General features: G+C 37.8%; 2 protein-coding genes across 7 annotated transcripts; one reads left to right on the forward strand and one right to left on the reverse strand.

Moving 5' to 3' along the window:
• The first annotated feature begins 42 nt into the window (after positions 1-42).
• On the forward strand, positions 43-13,260 carry slc2a11a (solute carrier family 2 member 11a). Of its 4 annotated transcripts, none has more exons than XR_014197391.1 (13): positions 43-382; positions 707-805; positions 937-1,097; positions 1,271-1,395; positions 1,524-1,653; positions 1,791-1,939; positions 3,484-3,671; positions 4,733-4,843; positions 5,287-5,388; positions 5,876-5,951; positions 6,392-6,519; positions 7,434-8,621; positions 8,995-13,260. XR_014197391.1 is itself a non-coding variant. In XM_082137162.1 (12 exons), exons 1-12 carry the CDS (start codon positions 344-346, stop codon positions 7,650-7,652), a joined length of 1,527 nt encoding a protein of 508 aa, XP_081993288.1. In that variant the 5' UTR covers positions 43-343; the 3' UTR covers positions 7,653-13,260. The 4 variants fall into 4 exon arrangements, 2 of the variants coding, with proteins under 2 accessions (XP_081993288.1, XP_081993289.1); XR_014197392.1 differs by having other exon boundaries at positions 7,434-8,579; XM_082137162.1 differs by having other exon boundaries at positions 7,434-13,260.
• patz1 (POZ/BTB and AT hook containing zinc finger 1) lies at positions 11,664-21,306 on the reverse strand. 3 transcript variants are annotated; one of them, XM_082137132.1, is made up of 6 exons: positions 18,978-21,306; positions 18,826-18,889; positions 17,646-17,817; positions 17,163-17,324; positions 15,309-15,518; positions 11,664-14,354 (listed from the first exon to the last, which is right to left on the reverse strand). In XM_082137132.1, the coding sequence occupies exons 1-6, from the start codon at positions 20,150-20,152 to the stop codon at positions 13,891-13,893; spliced, it is 2,247 nt and encodes a 748-aa protein (XP_081993258.1). In that variant the 5' UTR covers positions 20,153-21,306; the 3' UTR covers positions 11,664-13,890. The 3 variants fall into 3 exon arrangements, with proteins under 3 accessions (XP_081993258.1, XP_081993259.1, XP_081993260.1); XM_082137133.1 differs by lacking the exon at positions 15,309-15,518; XM_082137134.1 differs by lacking the exons at positions 15,309-15,518; positions 17,163-17,324.
• Positions 21,307-21,400: the final 94 nt, after the last annotated feature.

Raw genomic sequence — 21,400 nt, forward strand, 5'->3', positions numbered from 1 at the left:
GATAGGTGGAGCTGAACTAGTTGATCTCATTTTACATGGACACTCAATGCCAAAGTGTTTGTAAGGAGCAGGTGCCTTTTTAATTCAACAGAGGTCCTCAAGAGGATTCGAAAATCATTGTTTTATCTAGTTAAGAGGGTGGTTAGTTAAACTTTATAAATTGTGAGGATCGTAACTGACCATTCTGAAGTTTCTTATTGGCTGTAACATTTGAAGACGTGTGTCATAGTGTCTTTCTACGCACCTTTCTCGGAGCACCAATATCTCATTTAATGGCGAGCACAGAATAAACTGACAATATTCTCTACCTCTGGATTATTTTCTCAAGGCAAATCATTAGCACATGCAAGAAGAAGACATCATGAGTACAAATGAGAAGAAGGTACGTCCTATTGCTGGAGTTCTTTTCCATTAGTCAGATTATTTTTTTAAATGACTCAATAATTTGTAAGTTTTACTGTAAAGTCATGTGTAACCGTCACTATATTGATGTATTATAAAAGAAAATTTAAAGTCATTAAAAAAAATTGTAAAGCACATTTTAAATCCCTTCAATGGGGCAATAGTAATACATAACAGTGCACATTTGGAGAATATATGTTGAATTTAATTGCAATTTGATTAAATTTAGTAATTTAAGTTGATTTGTTTGTTTTGTTGCCTAGATGTGCATTAACATAACATCATAGTTATCTTTTCTAATCAGGGTCATATGTACACTTTGGCATTAATGGTGACCTCTGCAGCTATTGGGGGAACACTACAATATGGATACAACCTGGCCATAATGAATGCACCGACTGTTGTAAGGAACAGTGTTTCATCGGGTTTGTGTGAAAGAGGAGAAATAGTTGCATTTATTTTTGCCATATTATTTGTCTGTGTGTATCTGTTAAGGCTAATTAAAAGTTTTGTGTTCTGTGCTCCTTCCTGCAGTTCATTCAAAAGTTTGTCAATGAGACATTTCAGGAGCGATGGGGAATACAGTTGGGGGTTTATGAGGTCACACTGATATGGACCTTTATAGTTTCTGTTTTCTCATTGGGCGGCTTTACTGGGGCCTTGATAGCAGGGCCAATGTCTGTCCGTTTCGGGAGGTACAATCACTTCTGTCTCCATCTTGTTGTATTTAGAGTCACAGTTTACATGTTTCTCATGTTTCTTACCAATTGTTTTATTTAATTAAAATGTGTTTTAGATTTAAAATGCAGTGAATTTTAAGTAAGAAATCAATCTTTATAGTTTGCCCTGTTATGTTCTTTTTTCCAAGGAAGAAGACTATGTTGCTGAACAATGTGTTTCTCTTCTCAAGTTCACTGCTTGCATTGCTGAGCCGAACGGCAAAGTCATTTGAGATGATTATCATCTCCAGATTTTTGGTTGGCATAAATGCAGGTACTGTCTATATATATTTTACCTGTAAATGTGATTATCAATAATGGGCCCTTAATATTTTGAGATTGAGATTGCTAGTTTCTTCCTGGTATCATTCTAAACCATCCATCCTCTCTATTTATATACAGGCATCAGTATGAACGTGCAGCCCATGTATTTTGGTGAAAGTGCACCGAAGCACTTACGAGGAGCTGTGTCTCTGTCCTCTGCTGTCTTCACTTCATTTGGACTGGTGTTGGGACAGGTGGTCAGTCTGAGGTACGTTATATATATTTGATGCAGTACGCAGCAGTTAGCGAGAGTGTTTAAAATGGTTATTTTGTTATTTTTATGTCCGAATTAAATAGATTATCATGACTGAAATGACTGATTTTAAAATGCTTGTCTTTATTCAGGGAGGTGTTAGGTAGTGAGCCGTGTTGGCAGTACTTATTGGCCAGTAATGCTATCCCAGGCTTCATCCAACTCCTCACCTTGCCTTGGTTTCCAGAAAGTCCCCGCTACCTCCTCATTGACTGTGGGGACAAAGAGGCCTGCCTAATGGGTATGAATTGGTGTAGTTGTATATTTCAATATGCTCTCCAATACAGAGTATGATACCTTCACTTAACCCTATACAATTAACATTACATGCTCCTTACTCTAATAATGTTCACTTTTAAAGGGCGTCCACTGTATACAAAAAAGCAGTAAAATATGTTAGAAAAGTCATAGTGGTTTGGTACGACATGAGGCCGAGCAGTGTTGGGAAAAGTTACTTTTAGAAGTAATGTGTTGCAATATTGCGTTACAATGTTACTTTTTCTCACCTGGACTGGGCTTGATTGTTTGTGTTTTAATAACAAAACAAAAAAAGGTTATTCTTTTGGCAAATGTAAGACCCTTTCACACCAAATGTGAAATTAATAAGCCTCAGGCTAAAGGAAATGCAAATTCACACCTTTACATTACAGGGCGCAACTCAAACAAACCTTTCAGTTGTGCTGCCATTCTGGAACGCAGAAAAATAGGACGCAAGAGAAGAAAGTTCAACACTCTAACATCAGCAATTACAAAAAGAAACACAAATGTGATATTTTTGCTTCTATGGATCATTGTAGGTTAGCAGGAAAGTGAGATTAAATACATAAAGTGGATAATAAAGTGAGATTAAATACATAAAGTATGTTTGTGTTTTTTAATACATTTAATTATTGCAGGTTTGCGTAATATTCGGAGTTTGCATTTCCCTGTTTTTATTCATTTTGAGGAATACTGAACTTTTTTTGTGCAAGTGAGATGAGTAAATGCATGCTCACATTTAGTCTAGAACTACAATATTCATCATGTTTACAGAGCGGACACAACGCCTCTGCACCTTACTCAGGATTTCTCTCAAAATGGGGACTGGAGAGCTGTCAGTCAATAATGGGAAAACAAAGTAACCTCTATTTCTTATTAAAAAAAGTACATTTAAAAGTAATGCGTAATCTGATTACGTAACTCGCGTTACTTGTAATCGGTTACCCCCAAAACTGAGGGCGAGTAAATGCTGACATATTGTTCATTTTTGTGTGAACTATCCCTTTAAATATCTCATTCTGATATATGTGACCCTGGACCACAAAACTAGTAACATGGGTAAATTTTTCGAAATTGAGATTTATACATCACATGAAAGCTGAATAAATAAGCTTTCCATTGGTGTATGGTTTGTTAGGATATAGGACAATATTTGGCCGAGATACAACTATTTGAAATCTGGAATCTGAGGGTGCAAAAAATCGAAACATTGAGAGAAAATTGCCTTTAAAGTTGTCCACTTATGTTTGAAATTTTGCTGCATTCACTCACAAAAATAAGTGTTTTCTATATTTACGGTGGGAAATTTACTAAATATCTTATGGAACATGATCTTTACTTAATATCCTAATGATTTTTGGCATAAAAGAAAAATCGATCATTTTGACCCATACAATGTATTGTTGGCTATTGCCACAAATATACCCGTGCTACTTGTGATTGGTTTTGTCTTCCAGGGTCACATATTTGAAAGCTGAATATAATTCTTACACATGATTATATACATTAATCATGCTTGTTCCACAGCACTGCGGCGTTTGCGTGGCTGTGAGGTGCAGAGAGACGAGCTGGATGAGATTCTGCAGGAACAGAATGAAACCAAGGGAGAACGTGCCAAACAGCCATGGGAGCTCTTCACGGACCGCAGCGTTCGCTGGCAGCTCATCTCTGTGGCAGTCTTGAGCAGTGCCATGCAACTGTGCGGTAATGACACAGTAAGACCCTACCTCTGTCCAATCCTGTGCTGTTATATCTTTGCCTTTCAGTTGGAAGTTCAAGTGTTACTGGATTGCCGGTGCATTGCTTCATAATCTGAACGTTGACCAAAGAAAACACACCTAGCTGTTCATGAGAATGAATGCAGGCTTAATGTTAATATTTGAAAGAATATGTGCAGAGTCTTCATGCTTCCGGGGGTAAAAATGCATGCAAACAAACTCACACAAAGCAGTTAGCAGAAGTCGAAATAGGTCATGTCCCCATCATATTTGATAAAATATCAGTCTCACTGTATTTACACTGTTCAAAAGTTTCGGGTCAGTACGATTTTTTAAAATAAATGATTTATTCAGCAAGCATGCATTAAATATATCAAATTTGACAGTAAAGACTTTTACATTATTATAAAAAAAATTGTTTTTTTGCTTTTCAATTGAACTTTCTAATTATCAAAGAATCCTGAAAAAAATGTATCATGGTTTCAATATAAAAACTAAAATATTAGGCAGGGCACAACTGTTTTCAACATTGATAATAAGAAATGTTTCTTGAGCAGATTCAGCATTTTAGAATGATTTCTGATGGATCATGTGACACTGAAGACTGGAGTAATGATGCTGAAATTTCAACTTTGCATCACATGAATAAATTACATTCAAAAATAAATAAAAATAAAATGCAGCCTTGGTGAGCATAAGAGACTTTTCAGAAACTTTTAAAAATCACTTCTGATATTGTGATTAAAGAAAAGAAAAAAAATGAACCAGAGAATTCAACATTTGTGATTAATTTGTAGAATACCTTAGAAAAACACGTTTGAATCTTTTTCTGTAAATTCACTGAGGAACTGAATAAGCAAATGCCTGATTGACCTGCCTTGTGTACAGCTTGTGTAAAATCTCTCCTGTGCCCGACACTTCTTACTTACATAACTAGAAATAATTTCAGAAGGATTTGAAGTGTTAGTGCTGGTGTGTTTGGGGTTTATTTTTTGTTTTAGTTTTTTTGCATACTCAGAAATTCTAAAGATTAAGGGCCTTTTTCTTTCATTCCTCAGATTTACTTCTATGCATCATATGTGTTCCAAGAAGCGGGAATATCTGCAGGACAGATCCAATATGTGACCATTGGCACTGGGATGTGTGAATTCACAGCTTGCATTATGTGTGTAAGTCTTCATTTCATTTGTTATCAATTATGTAACTGTCCCAGAACAAAAGAGGCAATCCTTTGACCCACTTGCATAGTGTGAGTGAATTAATTTGTCCAAAATGTTTGGCTGATCATTCAGGGCTAGACCAGTGTTTTAGTCCCTTTTGCTAAGAAATAATTTCTTTGGAGGACCAAAGTTACCACTTTTAATAGTGTAACTGTGTACAGAATCATTTATGTTAGAATGACATGGCTACACATTAATAAATGTGTGTGTGTGTGTGTGTGTGTGTGTGTGTGTGTGTGTGTGTGTGTGTGTGTGTGTGTGTGTGTGTGTGTGTGTGTGTGTGTGTGTGTGTGTGTGTGTGTGTGTGTGTGTGTGTGTGTGTGTGTGTGTGTGTGTGTGTGTGTGTGTGTGTGTGTGTGTGTGTGTGTGTGTGTGTGTGTGTGTGTGTTTAGAACCTATTGATAGAGAGGTTGGGTAGGAAGCTGATGTTGATGGGCGGCTATGTTCTCATGGCAGGATGGGCTGTAGTCTTCACTGTGGCTCTTTCACTTGAGGTGTGTATTATTAAATGTTGTATGACCCCTTTACCCTTTACCAGCACACACAGTCACATGGAAGGTTATATACACGTATGCATGCTCAGAAACTATAAACTGCATTTGTAATGTATACTCCTGAAGTTGACCTTTGAGAGTCCTCATGTAATGTCTAACCTTAAAGTGGACACATAATGTCCAACTTCAGTAATCTAGAGTGTTCAACAGAATGGACGTCATGCCATCATCGGTTACATATGAGCGGTTTAGTATCTTATGCTCACCAAGTCTGTATTTTGTATCTTTGTTTAAAAATAACCATTCATATTGTAAAATATGATTACAATTTAAAATAAATCTATATTTAAATTTTTTTTTTTAAATCGCATTTAATCCTGTGATGGCAAAGTCGAATTTTCAGCAGCCATTACTCCAACCTTCTAAATGGTTGTGTAAGTATAGATCAAATAACAGTTATGTTTTGATTTGACCTTCCTCCCAATAGAATATTGTTACCTGGATGCCTTACATGAGCATGACCTGCATCTTCACCTACATTCTCAGCTTTGGCATGGGACCAGGTAAGGCAGTACATGCATTACTTTGGCAGGGAACCTACATACGTGTTTCACATTATTTTTGTGACAAGAAAACGTCCCTACAACTTCTGAAAGTGAACAGCAGTGTTTTACTGTGGCATAAGAGCATGAGCCTACATTAGGTTTATTTAACAACACAAACTGAATAATCAAATGTAAAAATAAAACACTGCTTAGTTTTCACTGTACGAATTAAATATATACTGATTCTGATTAAAGCTACAAAAGTTATTCAGCCAAGAGCAGTGAGTGATTTTCTCTTTGTCTTTTGTTCATGACCACAGTTATCGCAAGCCATTGCGATATGCATATCGCGATATATACATTTGCAATATTTCGATATTGTGCAGCCCTAGTTTATGTAATGTAACCAATTCCATAGTGTTATTTCATACAATGTGCTCATTTTCTTCATATGGTAGCTGGGGTGACTGGAATCCTTCCAACAGAGATTTTTAACCAGACAGCACGTCCTGCCGCCTACATGACTGCTGGCTCTCTAATGTGGCTGAACCTCTTCGTGATCGGGATGATCTTCCCTTTTCTTGTGGTGAGAGAATAACGACTCATTTATTGTTCATGGCAAAAATTACTTCTTTATTAGTTCTTAATATTTTGTCACTCATTTTAAGTATAGTTCAAAATAAGTAAAAAAAAAATTGCTAGTGCATAAAGATAAAAGACAACACATTCTCTGAATACAAGTCTTAAAGGGACAGTTCACCCAAAATGTTTAATTCTCTCATCATTGAGAGCCATCTCCAATGCATATGAATACATTTTTTTCAGATAAACACAAACAAAGATTTTTAGAAAAAGAATCAATCTCTGTGAGTATGAGAGTTTGATTCTTTTTCTATGAAAATGTTTTTGAATGGATGTTTTTGAACATATCATGTTTTTGAATGGATGCTGCTTGGTTGACGCTTGAAAAACCACACCCGAGACAAGACGTCAATCCATAGGACCTGTGGATGAATCAATGTCTTCTGAAGCGAAACGATAGGTGTGTGTAAAAAATCATTGCTTCTGGTGTACTGTCATATGAGCGTTCATGAGAAGGAGGGGTGGCGTGACATAAGAGCGTTAAGAAGCTCGCACAAAAAGTGGCGGTCATCCATGTTACTTGCGCAAACTTCACAACTCACTTCACGTTCCTCTCGTGATCGCTTGTATGACAGTAGACCTGAAGAATTGATTTATAGTTAAAAAAGTTCAAAATATTAGTATTTTTCTTACACACAACTATCGTTTAAAAATCTTTGTTTGTGTTTATCTGAAGAAAGAAAGATATATACATTGGCAATGGCATGAGGGTGAGTAAAAAAAAAAATTTATTGGGTGAACTGTCCCTTTAATGTCTAATGTGTTGGTAAGTAAATGTATAATGTTTCAAGGATTTGTAGATACTGGTTAGGAATAGTATTTCTTCTTTTTATGAATGTCCTCTTTGTGTTTTTGCAGAGCAGTTTGGGACATTATTGCTTTGTGCCATTTGGGGCTGTATGCCTCCTGACTGCTTCATTTATTTGGATGGTTCTACCTGAAACCAAGGGAAAGACCCTAGCGATGATCACGAAAGAGTTTTACAGACTCAACTACCGTGGACACGGCAAAATGGATCCAGAAGTAATTCAAGCCCAGTACCAACTAGGGGAAGTCTTTCACTCCACTGCCTTATAGTGTGTTAAACATTCTCATCAACTAAATTAATATTTTTAGAAATATATCTTTGAAATAATGCCTAAATTGTTCATTCATGTCACAGTGAGTTTACATCTTGTCATGTTCTTTTTTACATGCATTACTTGCTGATTAAATATTTTCTTCATCACTAAACCGACTTGAATTACTTATTTGATTAATCCATTAATAATGCATTACTGTCTCACATTACTGAGATAGATATTAGATATTGCCAACCATAGACCTAACTGCTCTAGAAATGAAGAAAACATGTTCCCTAGCTTCCTTTATCTTGATTCCCATCAGGGAAGAAAAACTAAACCTTTTTTGTAGTTTTGTTAGCACATTTGATACAGGAGATGAGTTCAGATAACACTTAGGCAAATTGACATTGGCAGCGTCATTGAGGGTGTGCAGTTATAACAATTCTGCTGAATGTTTCTCCTTAAGGTCAATGTGACTCAGCAACACCCTTACGGCGAACCCCCTGATGCTTTTCTATGGCAACAGAGAGCTTTAGTTCATAGTAAACACATGATTCTTGCTAGTGTTTAGAACAGATTAACAGGACTATTCAGCTAAATCTAGTTGTTTATTTCGGCAAGATTATCTGCACAAATGGGCAAATATACTCCTGCCTGCCTGCAGAAATATAAGTCCTGCATGCCTACTTTGAAGGTGTCACGCTCAGGCTTGGACTCATTGACCTGAACTGAGGTCAAATTCAAACAGGTTTATTTGCAGATATGGCAGGAACACAATGCATAAGCAGGTAAGAGATGATACTTGAGTTCCTTAGATGAAATAGGCTTTTATTATTAACTTTCAGTCTTTGTCTTATACAGAACCATTGGAGCACACACACAGGAGGGAACTACACTGATGCAAGGGATGACGTGATGACTGGAAATCAACTTGAATGAGGTAACAGCAGTAGCTATCGAGGTAGTCAAGAACAATAAGCAGGTAAGTTGTCTGTAGCATCAGATGATGTCAAAACCATGACTAAGGGAGTGTGTGTGCTCTATATAGTGCTGGTGATGAGGGCTAGATGAGTTTCAGATGTGTGTGGTTAGGTGCCAGGCGGGATGATGGGAAATGCAGTCCGTGACATAAGGGACATAAAACTGTTTTAGCTGACCTTAAGTAATATAGTTCTGTACTCTGCTAGACTTGGCTGTTAAAAAGCCTAGAAATATTGAAGTTGTAAATTGGCATATAATACTACATTCATATAATACAACAAACCTTTTGAGGCCTGTTTTTTTGCCAAAGATTTTGGGATACTGCGAAATGGATTAGCTATTTAAGGATCATGAAACCCCTCTCTTTCATACAGTTTTGATGTGTCAGTAGTTGATGGCTAACCAGCCTCCTGCAGCCAGAGTCTTGCCCTGCCAGCAATGTGGGGAAATCCCCAAATGCAACACAGCCGAAGTTTTACACCACGGAAACAAACACTTGCAACCCATGAACGCCTCTCTCATCTATTACTTGATCTCACAGTTTGACACATCTGTCATAGGAGAGCACCACATGCTGTCATGAACAATTAAGAGACAGCGTCTTCTCATGGGATAGGAAAATATTAGACACCGATGTGTCATCGCAGTATTATAGTGTATTGCCATGTCACCACGTGTGACATCGACACACGATGCAGATTTTAAACCCAGAAGCTCAAAATTAACCAGTTTGATCCTACTATTAAAACTAACAAATGCTAACATTGTCTTCAATGGTGTTCAACACACATAACTCTGTTAGTTTAGAGTTTCATGGCCCTTTTAGCAGAGGGCCAAAAAAGCAAAAGTGGGAGTTTTTGTTATACTGTGTGTTAAATACAAATATATATATTCTACCTAGTACCTACAGAATTAATGTTTTAAACAAATGGTTTCCTGTATCTCTAACTATGATTTTATACACATGTGTTTTTTTAATATACAGAGATTGAGTACCCAAAATGATGAGTACCAATTTTTATTCTATAAGTTGTTGTTGTTGTTGTCGTTGTTTTTTCTTTCAAATCAATTGGGACACTGCAATTGTTTTAATAAACATTTTTCAAAGTATTAAAGATGCATACTAGTGGATTGTGCAAATGAGTGTGAATGCATAGGCTAAACACTTTTAACATTTAAATGACTAAAAAACTTCAACAGAAGTACAAATTTAAGGAAGTAAAACATTTAATGGAAGAATACACATTTAAAAGAATTGAAACACTTCAACAGAAAGGCAAACATTTAAATAACTTAAAAGAAGTGCAATGTACTATATGTAGTAATGGCATATATTTACTGAACTTCCCTTAGATTATCATTTTTCTGTCAGAGTTATAATTGTTATAATGACACAATCATGTCAATAGATGGCGTAGATGAGCTAAAGCACTAGTTTAGAAGTTCATTCTAACAGAAATACACATTCTGCTGAGGCTAGAATACAACAGAGAAAAAAATGTCAACTTTACACTGGGTACTTTTGTGTTGGATAGGTTTTGGGATAACAACTGGTAGGCATCACCTGTAAGTATTCATTCTCATTGCTAATATTTACCCAGAGGTGGACAAAGTACACAACATCCTTACTTGAGTGAAAGGACAGATACTACTGGTCAAATATTACTCCATTACAAGTAAAAGTTGTTGCATTGTTGTATATAATAATTACTGTACCTTATACCTCTGAATCTATGCCTGTCTACCTACCCTACCCTCATATCAATATCAAATTTATTTCTAGAAAACACAGTTGGATGATGACGTCAATCGGACTTCGGGTTCTGACATCAAACTGACTTTATTTTCCAGCCAAAATCCAACGTCTGTCCAACGTTGGATGTTGACTTCAATCTGACGTCGGGTTCTGACGTAAACCCGACTTTCATTTCCAACCAAAATCCAAAATCATCCCCTGACTGACGTTACTACTTTCTCCTCAATGACCTTAACAGAATTGTAGTGGAGTAAAAAGTACGATCTTTGTCTTTCAAATTTAGTGAAGTTAAACTAAAAAGTACTAAAAAAGACAGACACAGATACTCAGTACAGATACTCAAAATGTGTACTTAAGTACAGTACTCAAGTAAATGTACTTTGTTAATGTCCACCTCTGTATTTACCCTTGTCCTCTAGTCAACCTCCTGAGTGCAGTACTGAGGGTGAGAGATTCATCTATAATTTCACATTCTTTCTGGATAATATATCCCATTTAATAAAGCAAACTGATTGGTTCACACACAAATTTCTACTTTATATAAGTTTAATTGTTCATTTAAATTATTCCATTGATCTACTGAAATTGGTCTACCCACCTTTTCAAATCTCACCGAGTGTGACTGCATTTTCTGAGTATGCGCTCATGCACACATTTTCTATAAACTGCTGTTTAGCATTTAATCAATACAAAATAAGGAGCTGCAATATTACACATGAATTAAATGAGTCTATGGTGTGGTTAGTTGATCTGAGGGCCATGTGCTGCCTGAAGCTGGAATTGTTCAATGGTAGAATATGCTTAAATAGATGTGATTCACGCAAGAAGCACAGAAATTGCCATATTAACTGATGCCTTAAATCCCAGATCAGTGTTTTACAAAGTATTATTTCAAGAGTTTCTCAAAATAATGAACTACCTCTTTATTGGAATTAGTGTCAATTAATTTTTTCAATCAGACAGTAGTAAACAGTTTGGCTTTGGAATCTTCATCATGACAGTAGTCATGTCTATGCAAATATTCATAATTGCTGAAAGTGTACACAAACTTATTAGCAAATATGAAAAGCATAATTTTACTTTTCCATTACATTTTTGTCCTTACACATACAGTATAATGTATATCATGTTATGATTAGATCAATGTGACCAGTCATAAAGTATTAAATAATAATAAAAACGACACTATTGTTTTTACAGCAGGTTGCCAAAGTCGTGCAGTTTTTACCACAAAATAACTTGTAAATTATTACAATTATGTGTTCTGAAATGCTCATCACAACAAAGAAAATTCTCAAATACAGTTTTATTTTATACCCATCTCTGTACCAAATAGACAGAGACACAAAAACAGTGTACAAAAACAAACATCAATAGAAAAGTATGCTTATATCCAAATGTCAAAAAATTGATCAACGTTGTGACATAAATTGCAGAGAAACAACAATTTGTCAGAAAACAAAAGGGTAGAATACCAAACATGTACACTTTTCTATGTGCATGTCTTTATACAAAAGTGTCAATGCAACTCTGTTTGTATATGGTTTTTATAAGATAGGTCCTTTAAATGACAGATTTTTCCTACCCATCGCTGTTCACAATCAGTATTGGGAAGGCACTTTGCAACATACAAATATACAAATACACAAGCAAGAAAACAAAACAAAAAAAAATGTTTCCAGTGATGTAATAAGCCAAAACACCATACAAGACGAACAAATAACAACAATAAAATAACTGAACAATTCCTTACAACTTCAAATTTGTAAAATAAATAAGGGCTTCAAATATTCAGATCACACTTATTGGGCAGACAATGATTTTTACTATTAGAAACGTTAAATTCCAATCAATTAACAGATGTTATGATCTGATATTAGCAGTGATTAGTCAAATAAGTAAGCTGCAAGGTCCTGCAGGTTTTTACGGCTGCACAATAAAAGCATTAAGTCGAACAAGTAAACATGGTAATAAAATGTGTACTTGTTTTGCAAAAAAAGAAAATACTTTTTTTTTTTGTGTACATGTCATTGATAGCATAAATCATGAGTGACCGCTTGCAACACCTCTGCATTATTATTCAAACTGCCATTCCAAATACTCCAAATAAGTTCACGGTACATTATACTAATAACCTGCAGGGTAAAATAAGGAAAGGTAACCAACATTAACACTGCATTTAGAGTAAGAGGAACAGGCAAACACCAAACACACACCCAAATACTTGCATAATAATAAAGACACAACAAAAGTATGGATTTGTCAGTATCGACTTAAAACAATTCTCTTAAAACATACTCTTCCAAAAAAAAAAAAAAAAAATCCATTCATTCAACAAGGCCAAGGGAAGTACCTATATACAAGAATCCTGTTCACATAAACTAACATAAATGGCCATACATATATACATATTTGTATGTATATATATATATATATATATATATATATATGAATGTTACACGTCATGTATAGTGACTTTAAGTTAAGCAGGAATGTACTGAACAACTTAGAAAATCTCTGATATATTAAAAAAAAGATTAGAAAGCCCTCTGGTTTATATTACATTCTAGAGATAAAAGACATTGGAGAGACTGCAGCATTCACACGTGTACACACACATATACGTCATCTCTCTCACGCTGTCCTCCTGTCGGCTGCATGATTCAAGAAGAAAATAGCACGTTGCAACAAAACTCAATATATACCTTTTCGTAAAGGAGACTTGGACACCGGTATCAATAAGTTAATAAAATATATTCTTTGCTTCTTGCTATATCTTACAGTGAAACCTGAAATTGGTCCCTGTTGGACATTTAAAACTGACATAATTGACCCAAAACAATCAGTCTCAGAACTATCTCAATGATAAACAAAGAAAAAAACCCACAAAATAAAAACAATTAATGAGATAACAGCCATTATTGGCCTGAAGTTTTAAAGGATTTAAATTCATTTAAATATTTATCAAAGTAATTCATAGAGGAAAAGACTAAAACATTTAAGTTTTATAACAAGTTGCTGTAGGTTTTCTGTCATTGGACTAGAACAGTTGCACAGATGACTCCATCTCAGTGTTTTCTGATTGTAAAAACTTCTTTTAGATTTGTAATGCTCACTGTGTAAGTCTGGACACGAATAACCTAGAGGTACATTCTGAAAATGTTTAGGGCATCAGTTTGTCTTTTAAAAGTGAACATCATCCTCAAACCACCCATCTGGAAGCAGGAAAACATACGTCAAAAGTAAGATTTTTTTTTTCCAGGATAGACCTATGAAATCGAGGATTTGTCAAAAGTGGAATAAACAGATTAGCTGCTTCACACCAAGATGGAATCGAAATGGCATCCATAATAGAAAAGTCAAAATAATAACATCCTTATAACAGTGAGAAACGCAAAAAAAAAAAGTAGTCTACATATGGCGTCAAGGAGAATGAAACAACAGACTAAACTCGCAGTTATCAAAAGTTTGGTTGTCCAATAAGGTTATAAGAAACGGTTGTATTTCAAAGGGGTCATTTCTCCCCTAAACCCATTCCACTGCTGCCCATCTCAGAGTCCACTAGTGAAGAGGCAAAGGCTGACTGGACGATCTGAAAACCAAAAGATTCAAGAAGTGACATGTTCTGTTGGGGGGAAAAGGGCGAGCCGAGATCACCGAGACCGGAGCCGGCCGCAGCGCGTTTCTTATGAACCCGGTGATGGTGCTTGTTGAGGTAAGACTTTGTGCGGAAAGTCTGGCCGCATTCGCCACAGGCAAACTTCTTTTCGTGGTCTGTTTTTTGAATGTCTTTGGATCCCCCCGGCGAGGTCACGATGTCTTCAGGTTGGCCGTTGAAGATGAAAGACGTCACCTCCATTTCTTCTCCCTCAACTTTGTGTTCGGCCTTGAGGTCCGTTCCGTTGGAAAGGTCACCGAAAACCGCATCTGATCCATCAGAATCCTGATGAGGGCATTTCCCAGCATTCTCCTGTCCGTCTGAGGTAAACACAGAGTGGGGAAGGGGATATCAGGGAAGGAGGGGGACAGAGAGAAATATAGGAAGAGAGAAGGAGCCTCACATTAAGCAAAATGTCTAAAAATAAAAAGATTTCCTTTATACCTGAACCCTCACGACCACAAAAACTACATGTGAGAACTTGTTTGTGTTCAAAGCTACTTGCTATCTGTTGGCCATCTATTACTGATCATTATATTGCAGCTTTTGTGCTTTTATGCTTTCTGTAATAAGGGAAATTGCATCCTATTTTGTACAATAATATCTTAATATGTCAGATTATTCAGTCCACCGAGTACCTCTACACTCTAGAGCAGTGGCACAAATCCTTAGTTTACAAGCAAAAAGGACAAATTCCTTTTGTTTTCAAGATGTAAATATGAAAAACGCAATTTAAAGCATACTGAATTTTACAGTGTCAATTTAAATTGATCGTAAAGGGATAGTTCATTCCAAACCTGTATGAATTTCTTTCTTATTTGGAACACAAAGGAAGATATTTTTCAAAACTCTGGGAACCAATTAGTCATTACAGAGTCTTATGACCAACCAGGATCAGGCAAGTCCATTCCAATATTTTGATTTACAAATCAAATTCCAGTCGGATACAGGACATTTTATGGACCCGGGATACTAAGATTAAATACAGTCCAGTTCTTCTAAAGTATAAATTATAGACAAAATAGGTCAGAAGTGGGTGCTGTTAAGGCAAATGGATGAAAATTAAGCAGCGCTGAGGCCCACCAGACAAAAAAGCATGAGCAAAATACAGACCAAGCCAATTATTAGGTAAGAACTGAAATCAGACCAATATTTTACTAATAAGGTCAATGGTGCTTTGGAGATATTTGCACCAGGCTTATCAGTTATAACATCCAGACATCCACAGTTCTTTGGCTCACCACATTGCCACCCTCCTAACAGCTCGTACTGACCTGTAAGAGGTCCATGAAGTGGAAACCCTGGTGCTCCAGAAGAGCGGCACTCCCAGAAATAGGGAGTTGGACCTGGCTTGCCCAGGAGCAGCTCAGGCTGCAGGCCCAGGGCCGGAGGCACAGGCTGGGGTAGAACTGGCCCAGTTAGCCCCCGAAAAGACCCCTCTGTCTCAGGAAAGGTAACCAGGAGTCGGCGACTGGTGCAAAGGTCTACACCGCCAGTAACCGCCCCAAGAGGTAAGGGTAGAGGAAAAGACAGAGGCCAAGGGGGACAATTCGTAGTCAATACAGTCAGATGACCACTAGCTTCACATCAGTTCAGAAACTATGAAAATTGTTTGTTCAAAGCTAAAATGACAAAAATAAATTGTAAATAAATTTGAATGAATCTTTTTCTTTCATTACATGCCAAGCCAGCAGCTCAATGACACTGTTGGGAGTCATACTGTAATGACAATTCTGTACTGATGTAAAGTTAATGACGCCTTTCTGATGTATTTCTGCATTACTTTTCGCATATTATCTGCCAAAACCTTAAAGCTTGTATTACAAGATCAAAATAAATTTTCTTCCACCTATTTTAGTCAATCTACATAGTAGTTAGCATCTATAACCCACTTAAAACAAAAACAAAAAAATGATGTACAGATTCTAGGACACTTAGGCCTTAAAAAAAAAAAGAAAAAAGCTGACACTATTTTGTCCCCCATCATGTCCAATAAGGATATTACCCAATCACAAGCTGCTAGATTTTATGGCAATAAATGTTTGAAAAAGGTCCATTAAATCCACAGAAACAATGCACAGCATGTACATGTGCACTTATATGTGGACATGCATGAATGAAGGCTCAAATAACGCTTGCATTATGCCAGCACTTGATGGAGATGATAGTAAGCGACACACAGAATGGGACACGTGGCCATGCTAAATTGGTCAGCAACAATGTAAGTGACTAGCAGACATATCTGATTGATAGAGCTGCAACTATTATTTCATTTATGCCCTACATCAACTATCTCTTTAATTGCAGTTTATTTAAACAAAGACTACTGCAGAAACTTCAAATAAATCTATTTAGGTTTCTTTTCATATTTTGCCTGTAAATCAAACATTCGTCTGGTTTCACAGACAGGGCTTTGATTAAGCCAGGATTAGGCCTTAGTTCAATTAGGACATTTAAGTAGCTTTTAAAGACGTGCCAAAAAAAAAAAAAAAACATTACTGGTGTGCATCTTGAGACAAGACAATGACACTGACATATTTTCAGATATGTCAGTGCAAGTTGCTTTTTAGTTAAAACAGCTCAAACATGCAATTTAGTCTGGGACTAGCTTAAGCCTCGTCTGTGAAACCTTTAAAGAAGCTTAAATCATTTGAATGAACAAACTTTGAATTTACGTCCGGCAGCCTCTATTATCATAAAAAACCTTGATGTCTGCAAAACTACAAGGACTGCATACATATACAATACTCCATCAGATATCATTACATCTGCGCATTTTGGTTGCCGTTTTACAAAACTCAGTTGAGATAAAGAAACTCTTCCTTAACTTTCCTCATAAAAAGTGAAAGCACAACCCATACTTTCAGCAACAAACATCCTTTCTCATCCACTGAGAGAAAAGTCCTGAAAGATGGTGCAATATAAATCAGAAGGGCCAAATTTTGTACAACATATCCCTGATTCGCTGCAAAGTAATATTGCAATAAAGATGAAAGATGTGCAGCGCTACAATCTGTGTTTTGCGGGTGAGTTTTTATGCAAGCAGATGCAGCATCTGATAAGCAGCAGTGAAAAAGACAGCAAGTGAGCGAGCAACAATTTGACGCTGTGGGGAGAGGCTAGCTTGCCTTCCACTGCGCACTGGCGTCCTGAGTGGTAGGGGGCGCCGTTGTGCATCTGTGGTCTGTTGGTGCGTGGTTCAGGGAACTGATGTGCTGCAGAGGAAGGGAGCATGGACGAGCTGTGGTGCGTTTTTACGTGCACCTTTAAGTAGGAGGCAGTAGAAAAACCTGAGACCATCGGAAGAACAAGTAAAAAAATAAAAAAAAATAAAAAAATAAAAAAACAGAACAATACTCAGTCTGATTAATCAGATTTTCAGAAGAAAAATATAAAGTATAAGCCACGAACCTTTTCAGTACTACTATGTAAAACTTGAGCTTTTTCCCCAGTTTTCTGTATTTATAATTAAGCCAATCAGTTTTTGAGAGCCTGAACTAACTCACTAGGGATGGTGTCAGTGGCAATAAAAACATGGATCATTAGCTGGGTATTATGTACACACAAGTTTTTATTAAATTAGTTATTTTCAATGCATAGTTGACCAGTACCTTTGTTGCATATTCCACAGTAGTTATGAGGTCCTTCACTGTGTTTTTTCAAGTGGTCGGTCATGTAGGCAGCACGGAGGAATTTCCCACACACTTGACATGGTATCTTATCTTCATGGCATGCCAGGTGCGACCTCAGGCGATCTCGTGTTGCGAAGGATGCGTTGCAAATCTGAGACATTTCAAGATATGGTTTATAAGCATTTTCCAAGAGATAACTTTTGTTCGAGTGTTATCGCAAACATAAGGGTGATTTAAAGGAGGAATTTACTCGAATACTTAAATTCTGCCATCATTCACTTACTCCCGTGTCATTCTAAACCTGAGTTTCTTTGTTGCATTTAATACAGAAAGGGAATTTTTTTTAAGAACATCTTGGCCACTCTTGTCCATATAATGAATGCGAATGAGACCTTGGCTGTCAAGCTCCAAAAAAAGTATTTTGATTACATTACAGCTTTTGTGTGAAGAACAAACTCAAATTTAAAGTCACCATGAAATCAAAATGGACTTTTTTTATTATAAATGATTTATCCATAATCCATGTGATTTTGTAATCTTTGATTTAAAAATTTTTTTACTTCCACTCCCCCTCGCAACGACATCTCTACTCTGAAGATGTGCAGCAGCACAAAGACTGGCCTATAATCCATCACTTAAATGAGATCACAGCAATTTGCAAATTACAACAAATCCAATCAATGCTTGGACAAAATCATTCTCGTGTGTTACGCAGCACGTTTGAGCTTCCGCAAGAACCAATGAGGTTCATTCTCGTGTGTTACACATCACGTTTGAGCTTCCGCAAGAACCAATGAGGTTTGTTCCCGCGCTTCAAGCAAGTACGGGTGAACTTATGTTCCCTGAACAATTTTAATATGCAAATAAAAGCCTAAATTCAATCTGTTCATCATATAAAGCGATGCCTCGTGTTTCTCACACAAAATGTTAAGCTTTCATCTGGCTTCATAAGTTGTATGGACCATATTTAAGATGTTTTATGGAGCTTTCTGTTGTTTTGAAGAAAGACAGTCGCAGTCCACAGTCATTTGTTATGGAAAAGAGTGGAAAAGAGTTGCTGGAATATGATTCAGAAATTCACCTTTTGTGTCCCATGGATAAAACAAAGCCTTACAGATTCAGAACAACATAAGAATGAGAAAATCATAGTATTTCTTACCTGACATTTGTGAGGTCTCTCTGTGGTGTGCACCTGTTTAATATGTCCATTCAGATGGTCTGGCCTGCAAAAACATCACACAAACCATTTATGATGCCAAATACATTTAAACGAATGATATAATAAATGTACCTATAAAAGACTTCAGTCACCTGGAGAAGCCCTTCCCGCAGCTTTGACAGACATACGGCTTACCCACCGAGCCGTCGTGAGAGCGCACATGGTAAGACATCCTATCCTTGCGTTTGAAGCGCAGCCCGCACACCGGGCACGCATACGGTTTCTCGCCCGAATGTGACAGCTTGTGCCGGTTCAGGTGGTAGACGTCTCGGAAGACCTTCCCGCATAAATCACACGCGACGTGTCGTCTCGTCCTCTCGCGCTTACGGTTGTCCGACGGCAGTCCGTTTTCCTGAAACCTCGACTGGGAATGATTGATCATCGTCGGGCCGTCCACTGCGACCAGCTCCGCTCCGCTGCTCACGCCTCCGGTGAACGTCCCGTGCTGAGTCTCGTGGTTTCTCAACTGCACGTCGTCGGGAAAAATCTTGCCACAAACCCCGCAGGAGAAAAGGCCCCCGTCTTCGTTTTGAGCAGTGCTGTTATTATAGGAGATCGGCTCTGTTGTGGGCTCTTTTTTGGGTCTCCCTCTGCTTCGCTTGGAGCCGTCGCTGTTGAGGTGGCTGCTGGGAAACTCCAACGGGGAAACCGCTAAGTGATCGGCCGCTTGTGCTCCGGGCTGCGAGCTGTTACTCGGCTGCGTCGGATCAGGACCGTCGCTGTCATTGTTGTCGGTAAACACGGCGCCGTTGGACACGCTTCCGTTTGACATGTCCACGGGCAGGGGGTATGACAGCTGCTCCGCGGCCCTGAACAGGCTGTGTTCGCCTCCTCGAGGCGGAGGCACGAGGATTTGCACGTTGGATTGTTTGATGACCTCCTGACAGATCTCGATGACAGATCGCATGAGCAGAAACTTCGCCGCGGTCATCAGCTCCGGGAAGCACTCCAGGCGCACCACGATCTTGGAGGTGTACGCGAAGTCCAGGATGTCTCGGAAAACTTTGGGACTGATCGTGTGCATCTCCAGCTCCTTGCCTTGGCCGTCGTCTTCCGTCTGACAACTGAACACCGACTCGAAATACTCGCTGCACGCCGCCAACACCGCCTTGTGCGCGGGGAAGCTCTCCTCTCCGACGCGCAAGATAACATCACAAAACCTGCCTCCATCTTTTCTCTGGCTGTTGAGGTTGTGTAGCATCTCGGCGCTGTGTTTGCTCACCTGGTACGTGTAGGAGGAATTCCACGGCTGTTCTGTCTTCTCCATACCGCCTTCATTCAACAACCGAGCCTAACGCACACGACGGAAGAGGTAGACGAACACAAACGGATGGCAAACACCCAATAAACAGAAGCATTCAGCAGCGACCACCACTCCTCGCCTTTTTAGCATCTAACATGTTAGCAGGGGGAAAAATGGCAGCCCCCCAGCTTCCTGTGAACTTTGACCTTTGTTTGAAGGGAGGGGGGTGTCGTCCGCGTTTAATATTTTCGGTTTTAACAGTTTAATCCATTACTTTAATTCAAAGAGAAAGCGCCAATACTATTCACACACCGAAACTGAAGTTTGCTGGATGCATGTTGTCCGTCTTCCTGGTTCGCAGCGTTATGAATTCATATCCTTGTTTTCCAGTGAGCCCCCTCCCCCAAATGTACGCCAGACACTGAATACATGACAGCAGACTGCCTCTTTCTCTCTTGTGGACACTGTATCCACTCAGAAAAATATAGCCTACTGTAAACAAACGAAATTCAAGTGACCAGTGAAAACTCTTTTGAACGGACACTAGCCCTAGAGAGCTGCTCTCCTGAACTGGTAATGTACAGATCAATCAAGACACAATAGAGAAATTAAATTGTTGTGGACTGTAACACTGGCTTTGCTCTATGCGTTTGGCAATCAAATTTACAAATACTTTAGGGAAACATGACATTTAAAAATGCTTTACATTTTTGAACAAAAGCATAAACACATACATAAGCCTAGTTTCACACCACACTATTTAGTTTCTGAGCTTGCTTTTTCTCCTTGGGTGGACTTCTTCCTCTTTAAATAGAGCATGTTTATTGTTATACTTTTTTTTTTTTCAACTCATACTTGCAATAATTTTTTTCTTTATTTTTGAAGTTTAATCTCATGCTATTGTATCTATGTAATTTGTCTATTTTTGGTTGCCTTTTAGTTTCAGTTATGACTGTCCAGTGACACTGCTGTCATGCCCCAGTTCATTTATATTTCAAAGAACACTGCAGTAGACCGATCAATTAAATGCAGAGGATTTTTTCCCCCCCTACTCAACCATCTGAAAAGTATACTTTTGCCAGGCAGACAATTTATACCTTGAAATCAATGAGTCAGAAATGCATTTATGTGAATGATTTTTTTATTTATTTTTTTATATTTATTAACTATTTGTGCTTAAATTAATAGCACATTACTTAATTGCCAACCCCTGCCACCCTAAAACAAATGTGATTCAGAGCAGTGCTTCTCATAAATTGACTAAGAAGACCG

Source organism: Leuciscus leuciscus (genome assembly GCF_965113295.1).
Source record: "Leuciscus leuciscus genome assembly, chromosome: 14".
In the NCBI taxonomy this organism is placed as follows: Eukaryota; Metazoa; Chordata; class Actinopteri; order Cypriniformes; family Leuciscidae; genus Leuciscus; species Leuciscus leuciscus.